We start from the raw sequence: 19,225 nt of genomic DNA on the forward strand, positions 1-19,225 counted from the left end.
TGCCAGCGCTTAAATCTCAAAAAGTTACGTAAAATAAAAAAACAAAAATCACCTAATTCAGACAATTTTATCAAAAGTTATGATCTTTTAAAATTTTATGATAGAATTTTTAAATTTATGCCACATTTTATGAAATGATAGGCCATCATAATCATTGTCAATTGCAGTGAGTTTAGGCTAAACTCGCTGCCATTGATAGTGGTTTTGGTGACTTAAGGAAACGTGTTATGTGCCAAACCATACTCGCTATAATTGACAATAGGTTTGACGCCATGGCAGTTTGGCAAATTTTCTTAATAACACGACATTCTGGTATATTTTTTTGGAACCGTGGCACAGTGATCAAATTCCCTATAGTATTGTGTATTTGCCTAATCAGTTTCAAATTATATCCTTCAAGTTAAGAGACTTTTTTATTTATTTATTTAATGAACCTTATACTGATATTTATTAACTCTCTCTTACGTGAGCATTGTTTCATTTATGAATGCATCCTTTTGAAGTTTCGCAGCATCTTGTTTGGAATTCAACTCAATATATTACTCCTTTCATGGTTTGGATACTTTGAATGCTTTGAATTCTTAGAAAGGACTAGGAAATATGGCAATCTTTTCCGGACAATTTGTTGACTTTTACTGGAGAAAGGACAAAACAAGTGCACATGATTTTCATTTTTCAGCTATGACTTCATGTTGGTGTAACTAGTGTTACTAAGGGCTTAAGGGTTGATAGTATAAGTTTATATTATATGTTATGACATTTTCAGTTATTTGGTGTGACCATCGTATAGTATAAGCTTTATACAGCATAATTCCTTAATACATCAAAATGATGTATAACTTAATCCGGCTTAAGGAGGGTGGATTAGGCCTGATAAGGGATTGATGTATTAATATTGCTTACAATTACAATTTTCAAGAACTAATATATCATTTCAATATTAATATATTAAAATATTTTTTTTTAATATATTAATTTTTAAAATATTAAAGAATATTATCTTATACAATATCATACTAAACGCTGGATAGTATTAAAATTTAATCAGATCTTATACAATCAAATCTTATACTATCAGGCCTTATCCTATACTATGCACCAAACATGCCCTGATCAGCTAGATTAGCTGAACCAAAAAATCTAATCATTAATCGGTTTGGATAAATTAATTCATCGGTCATACATGCAACCCGGTCAAAAATCATTAAATAGGATTCAACAGTGGTAACCCGAAACTTGTTTTTGATACTTGTGGCAAAGTATCCACCATAATTGCACTCCTGAGATTTAAACTTGTTCACCTAAGAAAAGGAAAGTGAAATGCTAATCACTAAGTCATCATTTTGATTACATATTACTTCTTTTTTTTGGAGTTACCTAATCCTAATTATCTCTTTGAGACGAGTTGGCTCCCTCCGGTATCCCCACGAGCTTCGACTCTTTGAGCCGGCTATGGAACTAATCTGAAGCATGGGAGAACAGTGATGGCTAAAGATTCAGCCCCCTCCCCAAGACATATTACTTCTATTTATATATTAATTATATATCTTTGTTTAGACGATTCAACAAGTGACTCATTGATTAAACTCATTGACTCAATATCCCAAACAAATTGTTGACAGTTTCGGTAACATCGCGTGTTACTAGTTTTGTAAGTACTTTGTTAAAACAATCACAACTATATTTGAGGGTATGGTTACTCACCAACTTTCTTTTATTTAAAACTGATTAGAGATTTTTCTTTTATTGTTAAAAATAAGACAAAATGCTATTTTAACTAAATAACTTGATTCACTTTAGAATCACATTTTCCATATTTAAGTGAATTCCAGCAACATTTCTTAAAAATAATTATAGTAATAGTAGTAATAAAAGAACTTACCAACAAAATAAAATAACACTGTTCTTAAATAAAATTCAAAGTGCATAAAAAATAATAGGTTAAGCATAATGTAGTTTTCATCAAAAGGGAGAAAAGCACTATAACAGCACAACACTACCAGATCATCACATCAGAAAAAACACAGCTACTGAAATTCCCAAAGTGACCCAAAACTGCTGCTGCTTTTTTGTCATAATAGTAATTCTGGACCTGAGAAATATGCAAACCCTTCCTTCACTTTAAAATTCCATGCACGATTCTTTGCACACTGTAACCCTGGTCACCATCTCTCTGAAACCATAAGTTAGTGGTATATTTGAATAGGGAGAGAGCTAGGCATCTAAACATGAAGAAAAATAATAGTGAAATAGATTTAGCACTTCCTCAGCAGTAAAAGTGAGAGCCACCTTGATCTCTCCCACAATATTCTTGGTCCTTCACAACATTGAAAGCAGTCTCTAGAAGGCTACCCTCTTCAAACACTGCATCTAAAGGAATACTGCAGATAGAAATGAATGCATATTTAGTATGCCAAAAGTGCAAATGCCCCATTCTAACTAAAGAATTACTCATGGCACATGCAAATGCAAAATGAAAAATCAAATTAGCAACTAGCAAGGAAGAAAATTGCAACATTTTTTGGTCCATCAGAAATTCAGAATTAGGAACATTACTCTCCTCTCTTGAATTCCATCCTATCTTCAATGAAATTTGAATGGAAAAGCAAAATCTGTCCAAGCAAAATGTGCAAATTAAAGAAGAATTTAGAAAACTCTTTACTAAACCTGTCGTTATCCATTTTCCTTAGATTAAGTTCAGAACCACTGTCAGAAACAGTGAAAAGAAATCTCTCATTCCATTGTGGGTTGGATCCAGCACCAGGTATTCATAATACAGTAATCAAGCCACAGGAGAGAAAATGGTAAACGAGCAAATATAAAGTTAAGTTGGCCAGAAATGCACCTTGCACAGATCTACAGGCAAACTCAACCATTGCAGCAGAAGGTTGCCACCCATTCACCCAGCATAGCATTGTCCAGTGCTGTATTTCGAAAGTTGATGACATAATCAACTTTGAGATGGAAGAGTTTGGTGCTTCAATGGTGGAGCTCCTACAGGTACACAGCAAGTAGCTCCTACTCTCTTGCTAATTTTATAGGAAGGACCATATGACAATTTTAACACATACTAAAACTTGCTTAGTCAAAAATGTGAAGGACTAAAAATTAATGTTAAAAAGTTATGGAAACATACAATAACTGGTCATATCATCCTGAAACATAAAAGTTGAGATTCGAAAATTTGAATTTGAGTTCAGATAATACGATGTAGTAGTCTTTTTCGACAATACAATTTATAGCAACACCAGTAACCTTGACTTCTTGCATTTGCAAATATAACTAAACAAGTTTTGTTTTATGTAACCTGAAAGATGATTAATTTTGCATTGAACACTATTAGATTGCCATAACCATTTGAACATCAGACATCTGGAAACAAATTTCTAAACCCATTTTAACTCTCTAAGGTGATTCTCTCGGTGCAAATTAGGAGCAGTGGTGTTACTCATTGTTAAAGAATAATATAAACCATTAAAAAAGCTCTCACCCAACACCTTAAAGTTTTGGGTTGAAGTGGTTCTTTACATGGTATCAAAGCCTCAGTGACCACAAGGTCACGAGTTCGATCCTCACCGTCCTCCATTTGTGGAATTAATAAGCATAAGATAAACCAAAAATTGGGCTTATGCAATAATCCACGCTTCAAGCCTAAAGGGCTTTTACGTGAGGGTGTGTGTTAAAGAATAATATAAACCATTAAAAAGGCCCTTACCCAACACCTTAAGATTTTGGGTTGAAGTAATTCTTTACACTCATGAACCCCACAATGTGGAATTAAAGCCCAAAATTCAATTGCAGCCAAGCAAGTGAAGTGAGTGATTCAGCAACAACTGAACAATATCTCTAGGAATTGCCAATGAAATTATGAATGCTTTCTCAATAGGAGATACCCTAAATTCACAATGTCATAGGCACAGCAAAAGAATCACATTTTTAAAATTCAGAAGACATCCGTAAACAGTGTCTCCAGCCACCGATAAAGAAGTAATATATAATTTAACATCAATCCCTAAATTCATAGACATGTTAATTTGAGACACTTCTCCTTATAAGCTAAGTCTTAACAACCTCAAAACCTTCAAAATTATTACCCAAAGAAAATCTACAGACTCGGGCTATGAGTTCCCAAAGAAAACATCCAAGAATTTTCCCAATCTGCTAGCCCCAAAATTATTGTTGGAAAGATTCACAATGTAGGTGGTTTGGCAATTCAATATACAGTTTTCTTGAAATTTTTCCTCATCATCCTTCCTCAATCATGCTGATGAAAAAATATCAGGCCTTTTGTTCTTGTTCATTTCTATCACAACAAGATGGACCTTGCCTAGGCTAAGAATGGATCAATTATTAAATCTTGGAAAAGGACAAAGCAGGGCCCAGGTCAAAGAAGAGAACTATCAATGTTAACATTTCAATAGCTTCACAGTTACCCAAGTTTACTCTCAAGTCTCAACCATTAAAAAGCTTCAAAATTCAAATCATAACACCTTATGCTAGAAAATGCTCCATTTCAATCATGAAGAAAGTAATTGAATTAGGCGTGTAAAAAATGTTAAAGTTCTCAATTTTCTGTTCCAATATCCAGACCTGCAAGCTGTCTCCTCTCCATATATTCTAAATCAGGCTGCTATGAATGTTCATTACAAGAACAAAGAGCAATGAAGAGAAAAGTTTACCAAACTGAAAACCACTGAGGCCACCAAGAACTATTAGTCGCCAGTCACCAAAAAATGAAGCATAAATATCCTGTTCTCAAGATAATTAACTCCACTGTATCACATTATTGTTAACAGAAAATAATCTTGACTAACGTATTCTCTGCTTTCTGATCTAATGGAAGGACCGATGACAGATAATGGACTCCTCTTGAAGAGAAGTCCTCAGATAACCATGAATAATTTACCAAAAATCTCCACAAGAGCAAACACCATCTTTGAAATGGTGAAATCTATTTGTGTCTCTTACATAAATTTCTCTTCCTTCTAATCTGCTTATAAAATTTATAACAGCATGGCAATCATCACATATTCTTAAATTCTTAATCACTTGAAGAGGCTGTCCTGGACTTGTATTGAGTAGTCCTAATACTACTGCCAACTTCTCACTATGCCCACACAGTATCTGTTCCTTATCTTGCTCCTCCACATCTTGCAACACAAAGTTAGTCTTGGGGAAGTGACCAGACTTCTTCATCTCAATACTCAATTTATCCAACTTCTCCAAAACCTCTTTCATTTGTGGATGTGATTTGTCACCAGCAAGAAGCATGTGCACTTTGTGTCCAATCTCAATCCAACTACAGCCAGGGTTTTTCCTCAATCCCTTACCCTTCATCACATCACGTATTCTATTTACTTCATCCCACATGCCCTTTGAAGCATAGATATTGGACAGAAGAATGTAGTTCCCAGGGTTGTCTGGTTCTAACAGGAAAAGCTTCTCTGCAGCAATCTCACCTAAACTCAAATTATGGTGAACTCTACAAGAACTTAGCAAGGCTCCCCATATACAAGCATCAGGTTCAAATGGCATTTCCTTGATGATAGAATAAGCTTTTTCAAGTTTTCCTACACGACTGAGAAGTGTCACCATGCAAGCATAGTGTTCCATTGTAGCTTCAATGCCATGTTCTTTGGACATGCTATTAAAATAATGTGATCCCTCTTCTGTTAAGCCATTTTGGGTGCACGCAGATAACACACATGTAAAGGTAATCGAGTCAGGCTTCTGGCCACTTTGCTGCATCATATGAAACATCTCAATTGTTTCCTTAGCCTTTCCATGCATTGCATATCCCTTCATAACTGCATTCCAAGAAACCAAATTTGGGGCTAACATTTTGTCAAAACAATGCCGAGCTAAATGGATTCTTCCGCACTTGGCATACATATCTATCAATGCACTACCTACATACACATCATCAAAAATTCCCTTTCTAAGAGAAAAACAATGGATTTCCTTTCCATGCGTTAATGCTGAAATATTTCCACAAGCAGGAATCAAGCTTGGGATTGTTACAGCATTAGGCTCCACCCCATCAGCCTGCATATCTCTAAAAAGCTCCATAGCTTCCATGTCTTTCCCATTCTGGGAGCAGCTGGCTATTATTGATGTCCATGTCACAACATTCAATTCAATTTCTTGGGCCTTGAACTTCTTGAACACCTCCACTGCAGTGTCAACCTGACCATTACGTGATAAACCAGTAAGAAAAGCATTTAAAGAACCTATTTCCGTTTGATCAACTTCATCAAACACCCGAGACATCTCTGAAGCACAGCCACATTTTCCATACATGTCAAGCAGTGCACTGACCACAAACCTATCTAATCCCAGGCCCTGCTTGATAACATAACCATGAACCTGGGCGCCCATTACCACATCCTCCAAGTTCCCTATAGCAGGAAGAACACAAGAGACAGTAGACCCATCAGGCCAAAAGCCTTCTGAGAACATCATCTGAAACATCATCACTGCCTCAACATGTGACCCGTTATAACTGAACCCAGCAATCATACCATTCCATGACACCAAATTCGGTTCCACACCCTCATTTCTCATCTCAGAAAAGAGTTCTTTAGCCTTATCAACAAGCCCAAGGCGCGAGTAACCAGAGATCATAGCACTCCAAACAACCACATCCCTCTCCGGCATACTATCAAACAGCTTGTGGGCATCCTCAATTCGGTCACATTTCAAGTACATATGCACCAAAGAAGACATCACAATGGAATCAGAAGCAAACCCAGAAACAGAAACAAACCCATGAACCTGTCGCCCAGGTTTCAAAGCCTTCAACCCAGCACAAGCTTTGATAGCACTGGGGAGAAGAAACCCATCAGGGACCAGACCCCGAGAACCCATTTGAGAGAAAGCACCGAGAACGTGGTGGAATTGGTAGGATCTTGCAAAAGCGTGGATGACGGTGGAGAAAGAGAACAAGTTGGGTTGAGGGAGGGAAGAGAGTACGAGGTTGACTTCGGGGAAGCATAGGTTGTTTGCGTAGAGAGAAAGGAGCCTTGTGGTGAGGTGGGTATCGCCAAAGAGACCAAATTTGAGGATGTGGGCATGGGCTTGTCGTGCTTGTAACAGAGAAGCAGTGGTTGAGTTGAGGCATTGGGAGATGCTATGGTATATGGCGTGGAACATAGGTTTTCTCTTTCAATGCTGACTGTTACAATTTGAAGAACTCTGAAGTGTCTGTGTTGAAGAGGCAATTCTGCTATATGCCTTCACTTCACTTCATGCCTTATGTCTTGTATAGATGTTACATTAAGTGATTCAGAATTTTCTATTAGTTGTGTTAAAAAAAAAAAAAAAAATTCTATTAGTTGCTTGTAATTTTAACTTTATCTTAATTATAAATTTACATTTTTGAAATTATTATGTTTACAAAACAAAAAAGAAGAAGAAGAAAGAATCATGTTAGCAAGAAAGAAAGGATTGTTTTAACCGCTAACATGCAAGAGTGTGTGACATTTTAAAAGATGTAAAGTTATATTATTTTGAGAGAGAGATAAAAAAAGAAAGAAAGTTGACAAAAAAATAAAAAATATAAATTATGTCATTAAAAAGATAAATACTTTTCCCTTGATTTATTATAGAGAAATTAGTATTATTAAACTCATATCGATATGGATTCGGCCGGATACTACATAGGTTACTGATTTAGATTATTTATTTAACCATTTCAATTAAATTTATATAAATTTATATAATAATTGTAATAGTATAAACACTTTAACAAACACCTAGAGATAAGTGTTACATGTTTCCATAGTTAGATCCGAGTGTTACAAAAATAGTAAATCGAACCTCCAACCAATACGGTTTAGGTATTAGACTGATTATATATTTCATCCAGCATGAAATTGGCGAACCGGTTCTAAACCAAGTTCAATCGATATTAAATCAGCATCGATTTTTTTATTAAAAAAATAATTTTGTGAAATATTTGACAAAAATACTTGAAAAATATCACTAATAATAATTCAAACATAAAACATATAAATTATAACTTATAGCATTTATTATTAATCCAACTCTAATTATTAGTTAAAATGCTTCTAGTTTTATATTTATTGTATTTTATTATATATATTTAATTCATGCGATTGAACTAACAACTCACTGATTTACCGATCGAGTTAATGACCGGTTCAAATTTAATAATATTGTTACGTCGTCAATTTATTCCCATATGCATATTTTAAAATATTTTGGGCAACATTTCAAAAACTGACTCAATTGGAAAAATTCGAGCTGATTTAATATTGATTTGACCATGGTTGACAGGCGAATGCACAAAGAAGAGAGTGAGATGGATCAGGTTCATAAGAAGAAGAAGAAGAAAGTATAGGTGGTTTGAAAAAGAAAAAGCGGAGAGGATTGAAGAAAATATTAGACTACATAAAAGAGTTTAAAATAATATATATTGTTCAGTAAGGTAAGCTAATTTTTAGAGTAAATATCATTTTAGGTCCTTAACAAAAAATACAGTTTTCATTTTAGTCCTTTATAAAAAAAAATTAGTCAGTTGGTCTTTATAAAATTCAAAGTCAACCCATTTTAGTCTTTTTGAGGGACTAATATGGGTCTTTTTTGAATTTGTGAGGGACCACGATTTCAACTAAATGGGTCCACTTTGAATTTGTTAGGGACCTCGAGACTAGTTTTTTTTGTAAGGGACTAAAATGGGACCGTGTTTTTTGTTAGGGACCAAAAAAGGTATTTACTCTAATTTTTATGATCATTGGTTCTCTCAGTCAAAGCTTCAACGATTTTTATTAATATTGTTCATAGGGGCATTTGGTAAAGGATTTTTATTTTTTAGATTTCTGAAAAACTGATATTGGAAATCTTATTTAGCATAAGCATTGTAAATTTTTTTTTTAGAAAAAAAAAATTATCAGGAATTTATTTTGTGAAGGAAAATGTCATCCAAAAATACCGCCATAAGTCGGTATTCTTGGATTCCCAAGAGGTGAAATTTTTTTCATATTTTTTCAGACAAAAATACCTCTGCTCTACTCTCTTCATTCCAGATTTTTCAAACATTCTCGAATTTCTCTCTCTCTCTCCTTCATTCATGGCATTCCTTCTTCATCAAGTACCCCATTCTGGAACCAAAGCAGAGGATCTAACCACGTCTTTGTCGCTTCTGAAATGTATTCCTTCATTCTTGCTTTTGGGCGTTACTATGTGGGTAGTGTTCATGATTATTTCTAGTTTCCTTTTGCTCGAGATCTCTCACTTTTTTTATTTTCTCTCATCTCCGTTTTTCTTTCTTCAATTTGGTTTTTTATTTTAAATATTTTCATTTTGTGTATTTCTTACTTATCTGTTTTCTCTGTCCCTTTGTTGAATAACTTATTGTGGATAACTCTGCAGTTCATGTACTTTACAATCACCCTCTAAATTTTTTGTTTGAAATCCTCTCTTATGTGTCACATATTATCATATCACGTTGCTTTACATTTAAGTAATGCAAATATTTATTTTTTGATTCTCTTTTTTAGGATTTGGGTCTTCTGGAGGTGATTTATATGTAATTTGGGATTGGAATTCTTGCTCATGTTTTATGCCTTTTGTTAATTCCCTTTGGTTATATCTGCTTCTTGATTATTGCTTTTGTTCGCATGTTTTTTTTATGGTTAGTTTTGTAAAATCAGCCCACATTCCCAGGAATAATTGACAATCATCTTAAAAAATTAAAGTTAACTTCAGGTTATAATGGAGAAGGAGAAGGAGAGAAGAGAAAGGTCTAGGGATGGTTTATCGATTGAGGAAGAGGACCTGAGAGAGCGGAGTATTAAGAAACCAAAGGGTGTCCCCTTGGATGATGCCCTTATGGATGACTCTATGCAAGACAAGACCCAGGAAGAACAGGCGGTAAACCTGCCGAGTTTCCAGAAGAAAGGATTGAACTTCAAGGCTGTCGTCACAGGAGCTAGCAGAAGAGTTGTCTCCTACAAAGACAAACTACTTGTTCTCAATGGAGAGGGGAATGCCTCAGATACCAAGGATGAAGACTGAAGGACCATTCAAAGAAGGGAAGAAGAGGAGGATGACCCTATTGAGGAGGAAAACCAGGGAGAAGAAGATGACCCACTGTGTCCCACCTACCACTACTCCAAAGCAGACCAAAAAGAGGACGATAAGAAATGGAAATCAACCCTCATTGTCAAGCTGTTGGGACGTAAGATTAGCTCCAGATTCTTAGTGACGAGATTGCTTAAGATATGGAGACCTACGGGCACCTACGAAAGTATCGAGCTAGACAATGGATTTATTCTTTTCAAGTTTCATGATCAGAAGGACTACAACCATGTCCTCCATGAGGGCCCCTGGGTTATTGTGGATCACTATGTCATGGTTCAAAGGTGGAGGCTCCTCTTTGATCCTTATGATGAAACTTTCAAGAAAATGGCGGTATGGATCCGGATACCAGGTCTCTCCATCGAATTGTACTCCTCTAGACACTTATGGATGATAGATAGCATCTTTGGGAGACCGCTAACACTGGACCGCAACTCTTTACGAAAATCAAACGATGGTGAAGGAGAAACTACTGATAAAGCAAAATTTGCAAGGTTATGTGTTAAGATTGACTTAAGGAAAAGTCTGGTATCAAAGTTCAAGTTAGGGGGTAGAACCTTCTCATTAGGGTATGAACTATGAAGGGCTTCACTTGGTGTGCTTTGCATGCGGCCAATATGGCCACAGACAGGATAGGTGCATTGGTGGAGTCAGACAGGCAGAGAGCAAGGAAGCAAAGGAACATGGGACGAATGGAGTCACGGTTAGTAAGAAACAAGAGATGCCCCCTTCAAAGAAAAGGGAGGAGGAAGCCTTTGGTGGCTGGATGATGGTACAACGGTACCCCAAAGGACGGAAGACAAAGATTATCCCAGCGAAACCTGTGGAGGAAGAGAAGCTCCAGCTACCGGAGGCGCAACCGGATATGGTGGGGTCTGGTACGACGAGGACCATCGGTCAACCGAAATCCATCAGGCCTGACAACTTGGGAAGAGCGAAAGGAACTAGGAATCAAAAAGGAGCTTATGATATTCCTAGGTTTAGCCACCTGCCTAAAGTGAACCAGAAAAAGGATGTGTCAGGGAAAGGCAAAAAGGAGGGTAGCAAGTTTACTTTGGGGAATACGACAAAGGAGGGGCAGCACAGTGTAATACCCCTTGTATACCCGGTTTGTTAACATGTCATTGTATTAAACAACGCTTAATAAAAATGCGGAATAACTTTTTCTTTCCAATTATGACTTCATTAATATTACCAAGTTGATTACTTAATCCTTTTTCAAAAAACATCGTCTGTATGTAAATTGCAATAAAGCTAAATACACTGAATAACCTCAATATATAAATAAATGTGAGTATCTAAGTCACGGAACTACAACACATAGTCCAGACCATAATCCTGATACATTTATACGACTCAATACTAAAAATCAGACATAGTCAATCAATGTGGCATGGACAACCTCCATGCTCACCAAATAAGGCAACAAAGCCCAACAAGAGTCTCAACAACAACAACAACAAGATGATAATAAATATAAAGCAGGTCAGCATCCAAGCATAATCCAATCATATCATCATAACGCATAAATATCAACTCAGCTCTGGCCTCCTGCCGACCGAGGTCTCAACCCCCGAGTTACCTGAACCTGAAATATGTGCCCCAAACGTGGGGTGAGATCTCTAAAAAGAAATCTCAGTAAGACAAGGGATCCTCAAGAACTCTTCCTCCCCAAGCTCACTTACAAGTATAATATAAGTTCAAAAACAGTAATTTCAATGCATGTTCATGTTAAAGCATATATATCATGACAGTATAATCTTTTGCTCGACGAACTACTATAACTCATTAATCATGTGATGTATGCAAGTGCGGTTCAACTGGCCAGGGAACATGAAAGGGTTTATACTCGTCTGTTTCCTACCAACATGAGGGATGCCACCTCATGACTTGCACACCAGGGTTGCTACCTGATCGTACAAGTACTAACATCACATCCATACATTACATCAACAGGTATATTACACACCAGGGTTACTGCCTGATCGTGTAAATATCCAAGATCACATCCATACAGTACATCAACAGGTATATCCACATGTTTCAGGCATATATCAATGCATATATCATTTTTATAAAAGCATACCATGCATATAAATCACCCTTCCATGGAGGTCGGTGGAACAAGCAACAGATTAATTCGAGGATGCGAAAGCTTACCTCTTAAGCAATCAATCCAAACCAAGTCCACACAAGCTCAAGGCCCACAAACAGCACAATCACAATCTGTTTATACAATAAATACTCATTAATATTCATTGTCTAAGGTTCCATTAAGTGATTAGGGCTTTCCAACTTGTTTTAGGTGATTTCATGCAATTTCTGCAGGAGGTATTCGAATACTCCTCGATGAGTATTCGAATACTCCAAGTGTCCAGAAAATATCCAAATACTTTTACTTAAGTATCCGAATACCACAAGGTATCCAAATACTTTTCACACAGTATTCGAATACCACAAGGTATTCGAATACAATACCCTCAGTATCTGAATACTATACAATATTCGAATACTTCCTCACAGGTATTCGAATACTTTTCTTCCCAGAAAAGTATCCCAATACTCCTTCAAGGAGTATTCGATTACTGCTGATGAGTATTCGAATACTACACGAAAAGTATTCGAATACTTATCAGACAGAATGCAGAAATTCGAGCTGTCTTCTGCATAAATCCATTTTTAAGGGTCCTAAAGCGTTTTGGAGTCCAATGACTCCGTAAACAGATGTTCATTAACATATTTTAGACTTAGATTCTCAGTCCTTAACTCAATTGGTTCAAGTTTCACTTTTTAATGGATTAAACAAGCTAAAATCATGAAAATACAAAAGATGTGGTCATGGTATACCTCCAAGGCTCAAAACTCCGAAAATGGAACACACTAGGAGTCCTTGACATAACACTATGATTTTGCCACTTCAAAGCTACGAAAATGCACTTCAAGCTTGGACCTTTCTCTACCAAAATGGCACCTTGAAGTTCCAAAGTGCAAAGAATATGACTCCCTTACCCAAACTCAGAAACACAATACTAAAACCCCACAAACAGCAGCTTGTCTTCTCAGAAAAGTGATCTTTCTCACACCCTCAAGGTTGCTCTCAAGTGTCTATGAGGCTAGAAGTGAAGAATCCATCATAAAAGTGATGTCTTGAGGGATTTTATGAAGAAAAGGCAATGGCTTGGTGAAGGAGAAGGTGGCTGCCTCAAGAAGCTCAGAAAACTCACGCAAGGTTTATGATTTCTGACCTAGGATAATGTGCAAATGTGTAATTATAGTCTCATTAACTCAAACCACACTGTATTAGCATTAATAGCTACACTTATCATTTTAATCTCAAACTTGAGATTCTGAACCTAGCCATTTTTCTAAGATTTATCATATTTTTATTTTACGCAGCACTTTGCCGGTACGCGCTTTTACGTAGCCAGTATCAGTTCTGACACCAGTTCTCATTATTTTGACTCCAAACTTGTTATACTAGTCCTATATATTAATCTAGTAATACATACAACCTTTTCATAGTTTTCCGATATACTTCGTTGGTACGCATTTATACCGTGAGGCAGAACCGGTATCTGCACTTTTCGTCAAAAAAGCGACTTCCAACGTTATTAACCACTAACCATAATTGTTTAAGCTTTCTCATAATTATTAGGGTCAATTATGAAATTATCTCATTAATCTCATAATTAATTAATTAATTTCCTAAATTTACGGTGCAGATTCTTACACACAGCGCCAACGATTTGGGAAGGGAAACAGGTGTCAGTAGAGGCCTTCTGTCAGCATGGGGACAAAGGTGTCTGTGGGGCCCAAAGCCATGCATAATAGGAACCAAGCTTGCATGGAATTAGCTGCTATGATCAACCCTAGCACTCCCTCATCCTCTTCGAGCTTAGCCAAAAATAAGGAAAACTCAACAAGTAGTGAGGCTCAGAAAATGGAGATGGACAAGTCCACTGCGCAAGAAAGAGACCAAGATATCTTGAATATGATGAGATATGCTTCGACGGAACAGGATCAGGCAGCCCTTGACCAAGTTCTTACGATCATGGGAAACTCCATCCTCCCTTCTGTTTGACTAGTTGAGTCCGTTTGGACGAGTTGGTTACCTCTTTTATTTAGGTTTTCTATGACTAGTTGAGTTTGTTTGATTATTAGATACCGTGAGGCAGAACCGGTATCTGCACTTTTCGTCAGAAAAGTGACTTTCAACGTTATTAACCACTAACCATAATTGTTTAAGCCTTCTCATAATTATTAGGGTCAATTATGGAATTATCTCATTAATCTCATAATTAATTAATTAATTTCCTAAATTTACGGTGCAGATTCTTACACACAGCGCCAACAATTTGGGAAGGGAAACAGGTGTCAGTAGAGGCATGTCTGTCAGCATGGGGACATAGGCGTCTGTGGGGCCCAAAGCCATGCATAATAGGAACCAAGCTTGCATGGAATTAGCCGCTATGATCAACCCTAGCACTCCCTCATCCTCTTCGAGCTTAGCCAAAAATAAGGAAAACTCAACAAGTAGTGAGGCTCAGAACATGGAGATGGACAAGTCCACTGCGCAAGAAAGAGACCAAGATATCTTGAATATGATGAGATATGCTTCGACGGAACAGGATCAGGCAGCCCTTGACCAAGTTCTTACGATCATGGGAAACTCCACCCTCCCTTCTGTTTGACTAGTTGAGTCCGTTTGGACGAGTTGGTTACCTCCTTTATTTAGGTTTTCTATGACTAGTTGAGTTTGTTTGATTATTAGATACCGTGAGGCAGAACCGGTATCTGCACTTTTCGTCAGAAAAGTGACTTTCAACGTTATTAACCACTAACCATAATTGTTTAAGCCTTCTCATAATTATTAGGGTCAATTATGAAATTATCTCATTAATCTCATAATTAATTAATTAATTTCCTAAATTTACGGTGCAGATTCTTACACACAGCGCCAACAATTTGGGAAGGGAAACAGGTGTCAGTAGAGGCATGTCTGTCAGCATGGGGACATAGGCGTCTGTGGGGCCCAAAGCCATGCATAATAGGAACCAAGCTTGCATGGAATTAGCCGCTATGATCAACCCTAGCACTCCCTCATCCTCTTCGAGCTTAGCCAAAAATAAGGAAAACTCAACAAGTAGTGAGGCTCAGAACATGGAGATGGACAAGTCCAATGCGCAAGAAAGAGACCAAGCTATCTTGAATATGATGAGATATGCTTCGACGGAACAGGATCAGGCAGCCCTTGACCAAGTTCTTACGATCATGGGAAACTCCACCCTCCCTTCTGTTTGACTAGTTGAGTCCGTTTGGACGAGTTGGTTACCTCCTTTATTTAGGTTTTCTATGACTAGTTGAGTTTGTTTGATTATTAGATACCGTGAGGCAGCACCGGTATCTGCACTTTTCGTCAGAAAAGTGACTTTCAACGTTATTAACCACTAATCATAATTGTTTAAGCCTTCTGATAATTATTAGGGTCAATTATGAAATTATCTCATTAATCTCATAATTAATTAATTAATTTCCTAAATTTACGGTGCAGATTCTTACACACAACGCCAACAATTTGGGAAGGGAAACAGGTGTCAGTAGAGGCATGTCTGTCAGCATGGGGACATAGGCGTCTGTGGGGCCCAAAGCCATGCATAATAGGAACCAAGCTTGCATGGAATTAGCCGCTATGATCAACCCTAGCACTCCCTCATCATCTTCGAGCTTAGCCAAAAATAAGGAAAACTCAACAAGTAGTGAGGCTCAGAACATGGAGATGGACAAGTCCACTGCGCAAGAAAGAGACCAAGATATCTTGAATATGATGAGATATGCTTCGACGGAACAGGATCAGGCAGCCCTTGACCAAGTTCTTACGATCATGGGAAACTCCACCCTCCCTTCTGTTTGACTAGTTGAGTCCGTTTGGACGAGTTGGTTACCTCCTTTATTTAGGTTTTCTATGACTAGTTGAGTTTGTTTGATTATTAGATACCGTGAGGCAGAATCGGTATCTGCACTTTTCGTCAGAAAAGTGACTTTCAACGTTATTAACCACTAACCATAATTGTTTAAGCCTTCTCATAATTATTAGGGTCAATTATGGAATTATCTCATTAATCTCATAATTAATTAATTAATTTCCTAAATTTACGGTGCAGATTCTTACACACAGCGCCAACGATTTGGGAAGGGAAACAGGTGTCAGTAGAGGCATGTCTGTCAGCATGGGGACAAAGGCGTCTGTGGGGCCCAAAGCCATGCATAATAGGAACCAAGCTTGCGTGGAATTAGCCGTTATGATCAACCCTAGCACTCCCTCATCCTCTTCGAGCTTAGCCAAAAATAAGGAAAACTCTACAAGTAGTGAGGCTCAGAACATGGAGATGGACAAGTCCACTGCGCAAGAAAGAGACCAAGATATCTTGAATATAATGAGATATGCTTCGACGGGACAGGATCAGGCAGCCCTTGACCAAGTTCTTACGATCATGGGGAACTCCACCCTCCCTTCTGTTTGACTAGTTGAGTCCGTTTGGACGAGTTGGTTACCTCCTTTATTTAGGTTTTCTATGATTATTAGCTCCTGGAATTGTAGAGGGGTGGGTAAGAAGAGCCTTCCCCCCTTAATCTGTGACTTAAAAAGTAGATTTAGACTTAAGTTTTGTGTCTTTTGGAAACCCGCATTAGCGGGGATAGAGCTTTAAAAATTGTTAAGAAGTTAGGGTTCAATAAATTCTTCATGCAGAAGCCTGTGGGGTTCTCAGGGGGAATTTGGGTTTTATGGGATGACAATGAAGTGATTGTAGATATCCTTTGTCATAACCATCAACTTGTTCATACTAGAACCACGTTTTTGGACACTCAAAAATCGAATCTTGTGACCTTTGTGTACGGATGTCCTAGAAGAACTGAGAGACGCTTTCTTTGGCAGGAGTTGGATTACATTTCGTCCACGGTGGGAGAAGCTTGGGTAACGTTGGGGGATTTCAACTCGATCCTTCATGACCACGAGAAAAAGGGTGGAGCCCAGGAGTGTACAAGTAATGTTAGGGAGATGAGTCAGTGTTTGAAAGACTGCTCCCTTGAGGATATTGGCTTTAAGGGCCCAAATTTTACATGGTGAAAAGGTAGGCTGGAGGAGAAATTGGATAAGGCTGTGGCTAATGAGGCCTGGAGTTTAGCTTGGCCCAACAGCTATTTGGCCCACCTCCCATTTTTTCACTCGGACCACAGGCCCATATTGATTAGGGATAATTTTAATCAAGGGGACGTTGGGCAAGTTAAACCATTTTGTTTCTTAGTGGCCTGGCTGACTTTCAACGAGTTTAGGCCCATTGTTGACAAGTGCTGGCCCACGAACTGCAATTGGGAGGAAGCCTATCAGGGGTTCAAGAATGATGTGTCCAATTGGCACCAAAATTCCTTTAGAGCCCAAGTGAAAGAGAAAAATTGGATCTTTACTCATCTTGAGGGGATTGACTGCCACCTAAATCTCTATTTCTGTAGTAGCCTGGTGCGTCTGCAAAGGGAGCTATGGACTCAACTTGAATCGATCCTATTAAGGGAAGAACTAGAATGGTTCCAGAGGTCCTGCTGCAACTGGATCAAGTTAGGGGATAGAAACACGAGATATTTCCATGCAAATTTGGTGGCTGGGAGAAGGAGGAGCAGATTGAAGCTTTGAAGGATGATAGTGGGTCCTGGGTTACTGAAGATAACAAGCTCATCATCTTGGCTAAGGAGTACTACCAAAATCTTTATCACGAAGATGTCCCCTGTAGACAGGAGTTGCCCTTGAGAGGGATGTTCCTGGCCATTACCGATGCAGATCTGAGAAGAATAAGGGATCAACCTTCGAGTGAGGAGATCATAAATATTATCTTTTCTATGGGAAAATTGAAGGCTCCTGGGTCGGATGGGCTCAACGCGGCCTTCTTCCAATCACAATGGGAGTTGGTTGGCCCTTCTGTTTGTAATCTTGTCAAAGAGGTGTTCAACAACCCAGATATCGTCACTAGGCTCAACCAGACCCTGATCTGCCTCATCCCCAAAACTCTGGCTCCGAAGTCTATTAAGCAGTCTCGCCCCATCAGCTTGTGTAATGTTACTTATAAGACCATCACAAAGCTCCTGTCGTATAGACTGAAGTCCCACCTCACCAAACTGGTGTCCCCTAATCAATGCAGCTTTGTACAAGGCAGGCACAGTACTGACAATGTTATAATCGCTCAAGAGATCATTCACATGATGAGATCGAAGAAAGGGAAGTCTGGGTGGATGACCATTAAAATTGATCTCGAGAAAGCGTACAACCGTCTCAGTTCGGAGTTCATTCAGGATACCCTCAATGATGTTGGGCTGCCTCCTAAGATAGCTAACCTAATTGATTGTTGTGTCTTGTCCGCATCCATGAACCTGCTATGGAATGGCAAAGCGACATCTAACTTTCAACCCTCTAGAGGAATTAGGCAGGGGGATCCCATATCCCCCTACCTGTTTGTTCTCTGTATGGAACGTCTATCTCATCGGATCAATCATGCTACCCAATATAAGAATTGGAAACCGATCAAGCTCAGAAGAAATAGACCTCCTATCACGCACCTCTTCTTCGTTGATGACATCATTCTTTTAGGGGAAGCTTCTATGGAGCAAGCATTGAACATCAAAGCTGTCCTGGATTTATTCTGCTTGGCCTCGAGGCAGTTAGTTAGCCAGGAGAAGACCAGAATGTACTTATCTAAGAACGTTCGTTTCAACAGAGCTATAGAAATCAGCCATGCGATGGGCTTTGGGATGACTTTTGACTTGGGCAAATATCTGGGTATCCCTTTGCATCACTCTAGAGTTAGTAGAATGACATTCAACCATATTCTGGAGCGTGTTCAAAGAAAACTCAACTCCTGGAATGTCTCCTTTCTGTCCATGGGAGGAAGAACCACACTTGCCAGTTCTGTCTTAGCGGCTCTTCCAGCTTACTCGATGCAAACATCAGAGCTCCCCCTTTCAATATGCGATGAGGTGGACAAGACCACGAGAGGATTCGCTTGGGGATCGACGGCTATTAAAAGGAAGACCCACCTGGTTAGATGGGAGGCTATTTGCAAACTGTTAAAAGAAAGGG

At 38.3% G+C, this 19,225-nt stretch overlaps 1 protein-coding gene across 2 annotated transcripts; it reads right to left on the reverse strand.

The window, feature by feature from the left end:
• Positions 1–1,974: 1,974 nt before the first annotated feature.
• LOC133300492 (pentatricopeptide repeat-containing protein At1g20230) lies at positions 1,975–7,162 on the reverse strand. Of its 2 annotated transcripts, XM_061500053.1 has the most exons (3): positions 2,846–7,162; positions 2,290–2,381; positions 1,975–2,173 (listed from the first exon to the last, which is right to left on the reverse strand). In XM_061500053.1, the coding sequence occupies exon 1, from the start codon at positions 7,150–7,152 to the stop codon at positions 4,903–4,905; it is 2,250 nt and encodes a 749-aa protein (XP_061356037.1). In that variant the 5' UTR covers positions 7,153–7,162; the 3' UTR covers positions 1,975–2,173; positions 2,290–2,381; positions 2,846–4,902. The 2 variants fall into 2 exon arrangements, with proteins under 2 accessions (XP_061356037.1, XP_061356036.1); XM_061500052.1 differs by having other exon boundaries at positions 1,975–2,381.
• Positions 7,163–19,225: the final 12,063 nt, after the last annotated feature.

This window comes from Gastrolobium bilobum, unplaced genomic scaffold, assembly GCF_033153095.1.
Source record: "Gastrolobium bilobum isolate Gb01-03AN ecotype WA unplaced genomic scaffold, APGP_CSIRO_Gbil_v1 utg9870, whole genome shotgun sequence".
NCBI classification, from domain to species: Eukaryota; Viridiplantae; Streptophyta; class Magnoliopsida; order Fabales; family Fabaceae; genus Gastrolobium; species Gastrolobium bilobum.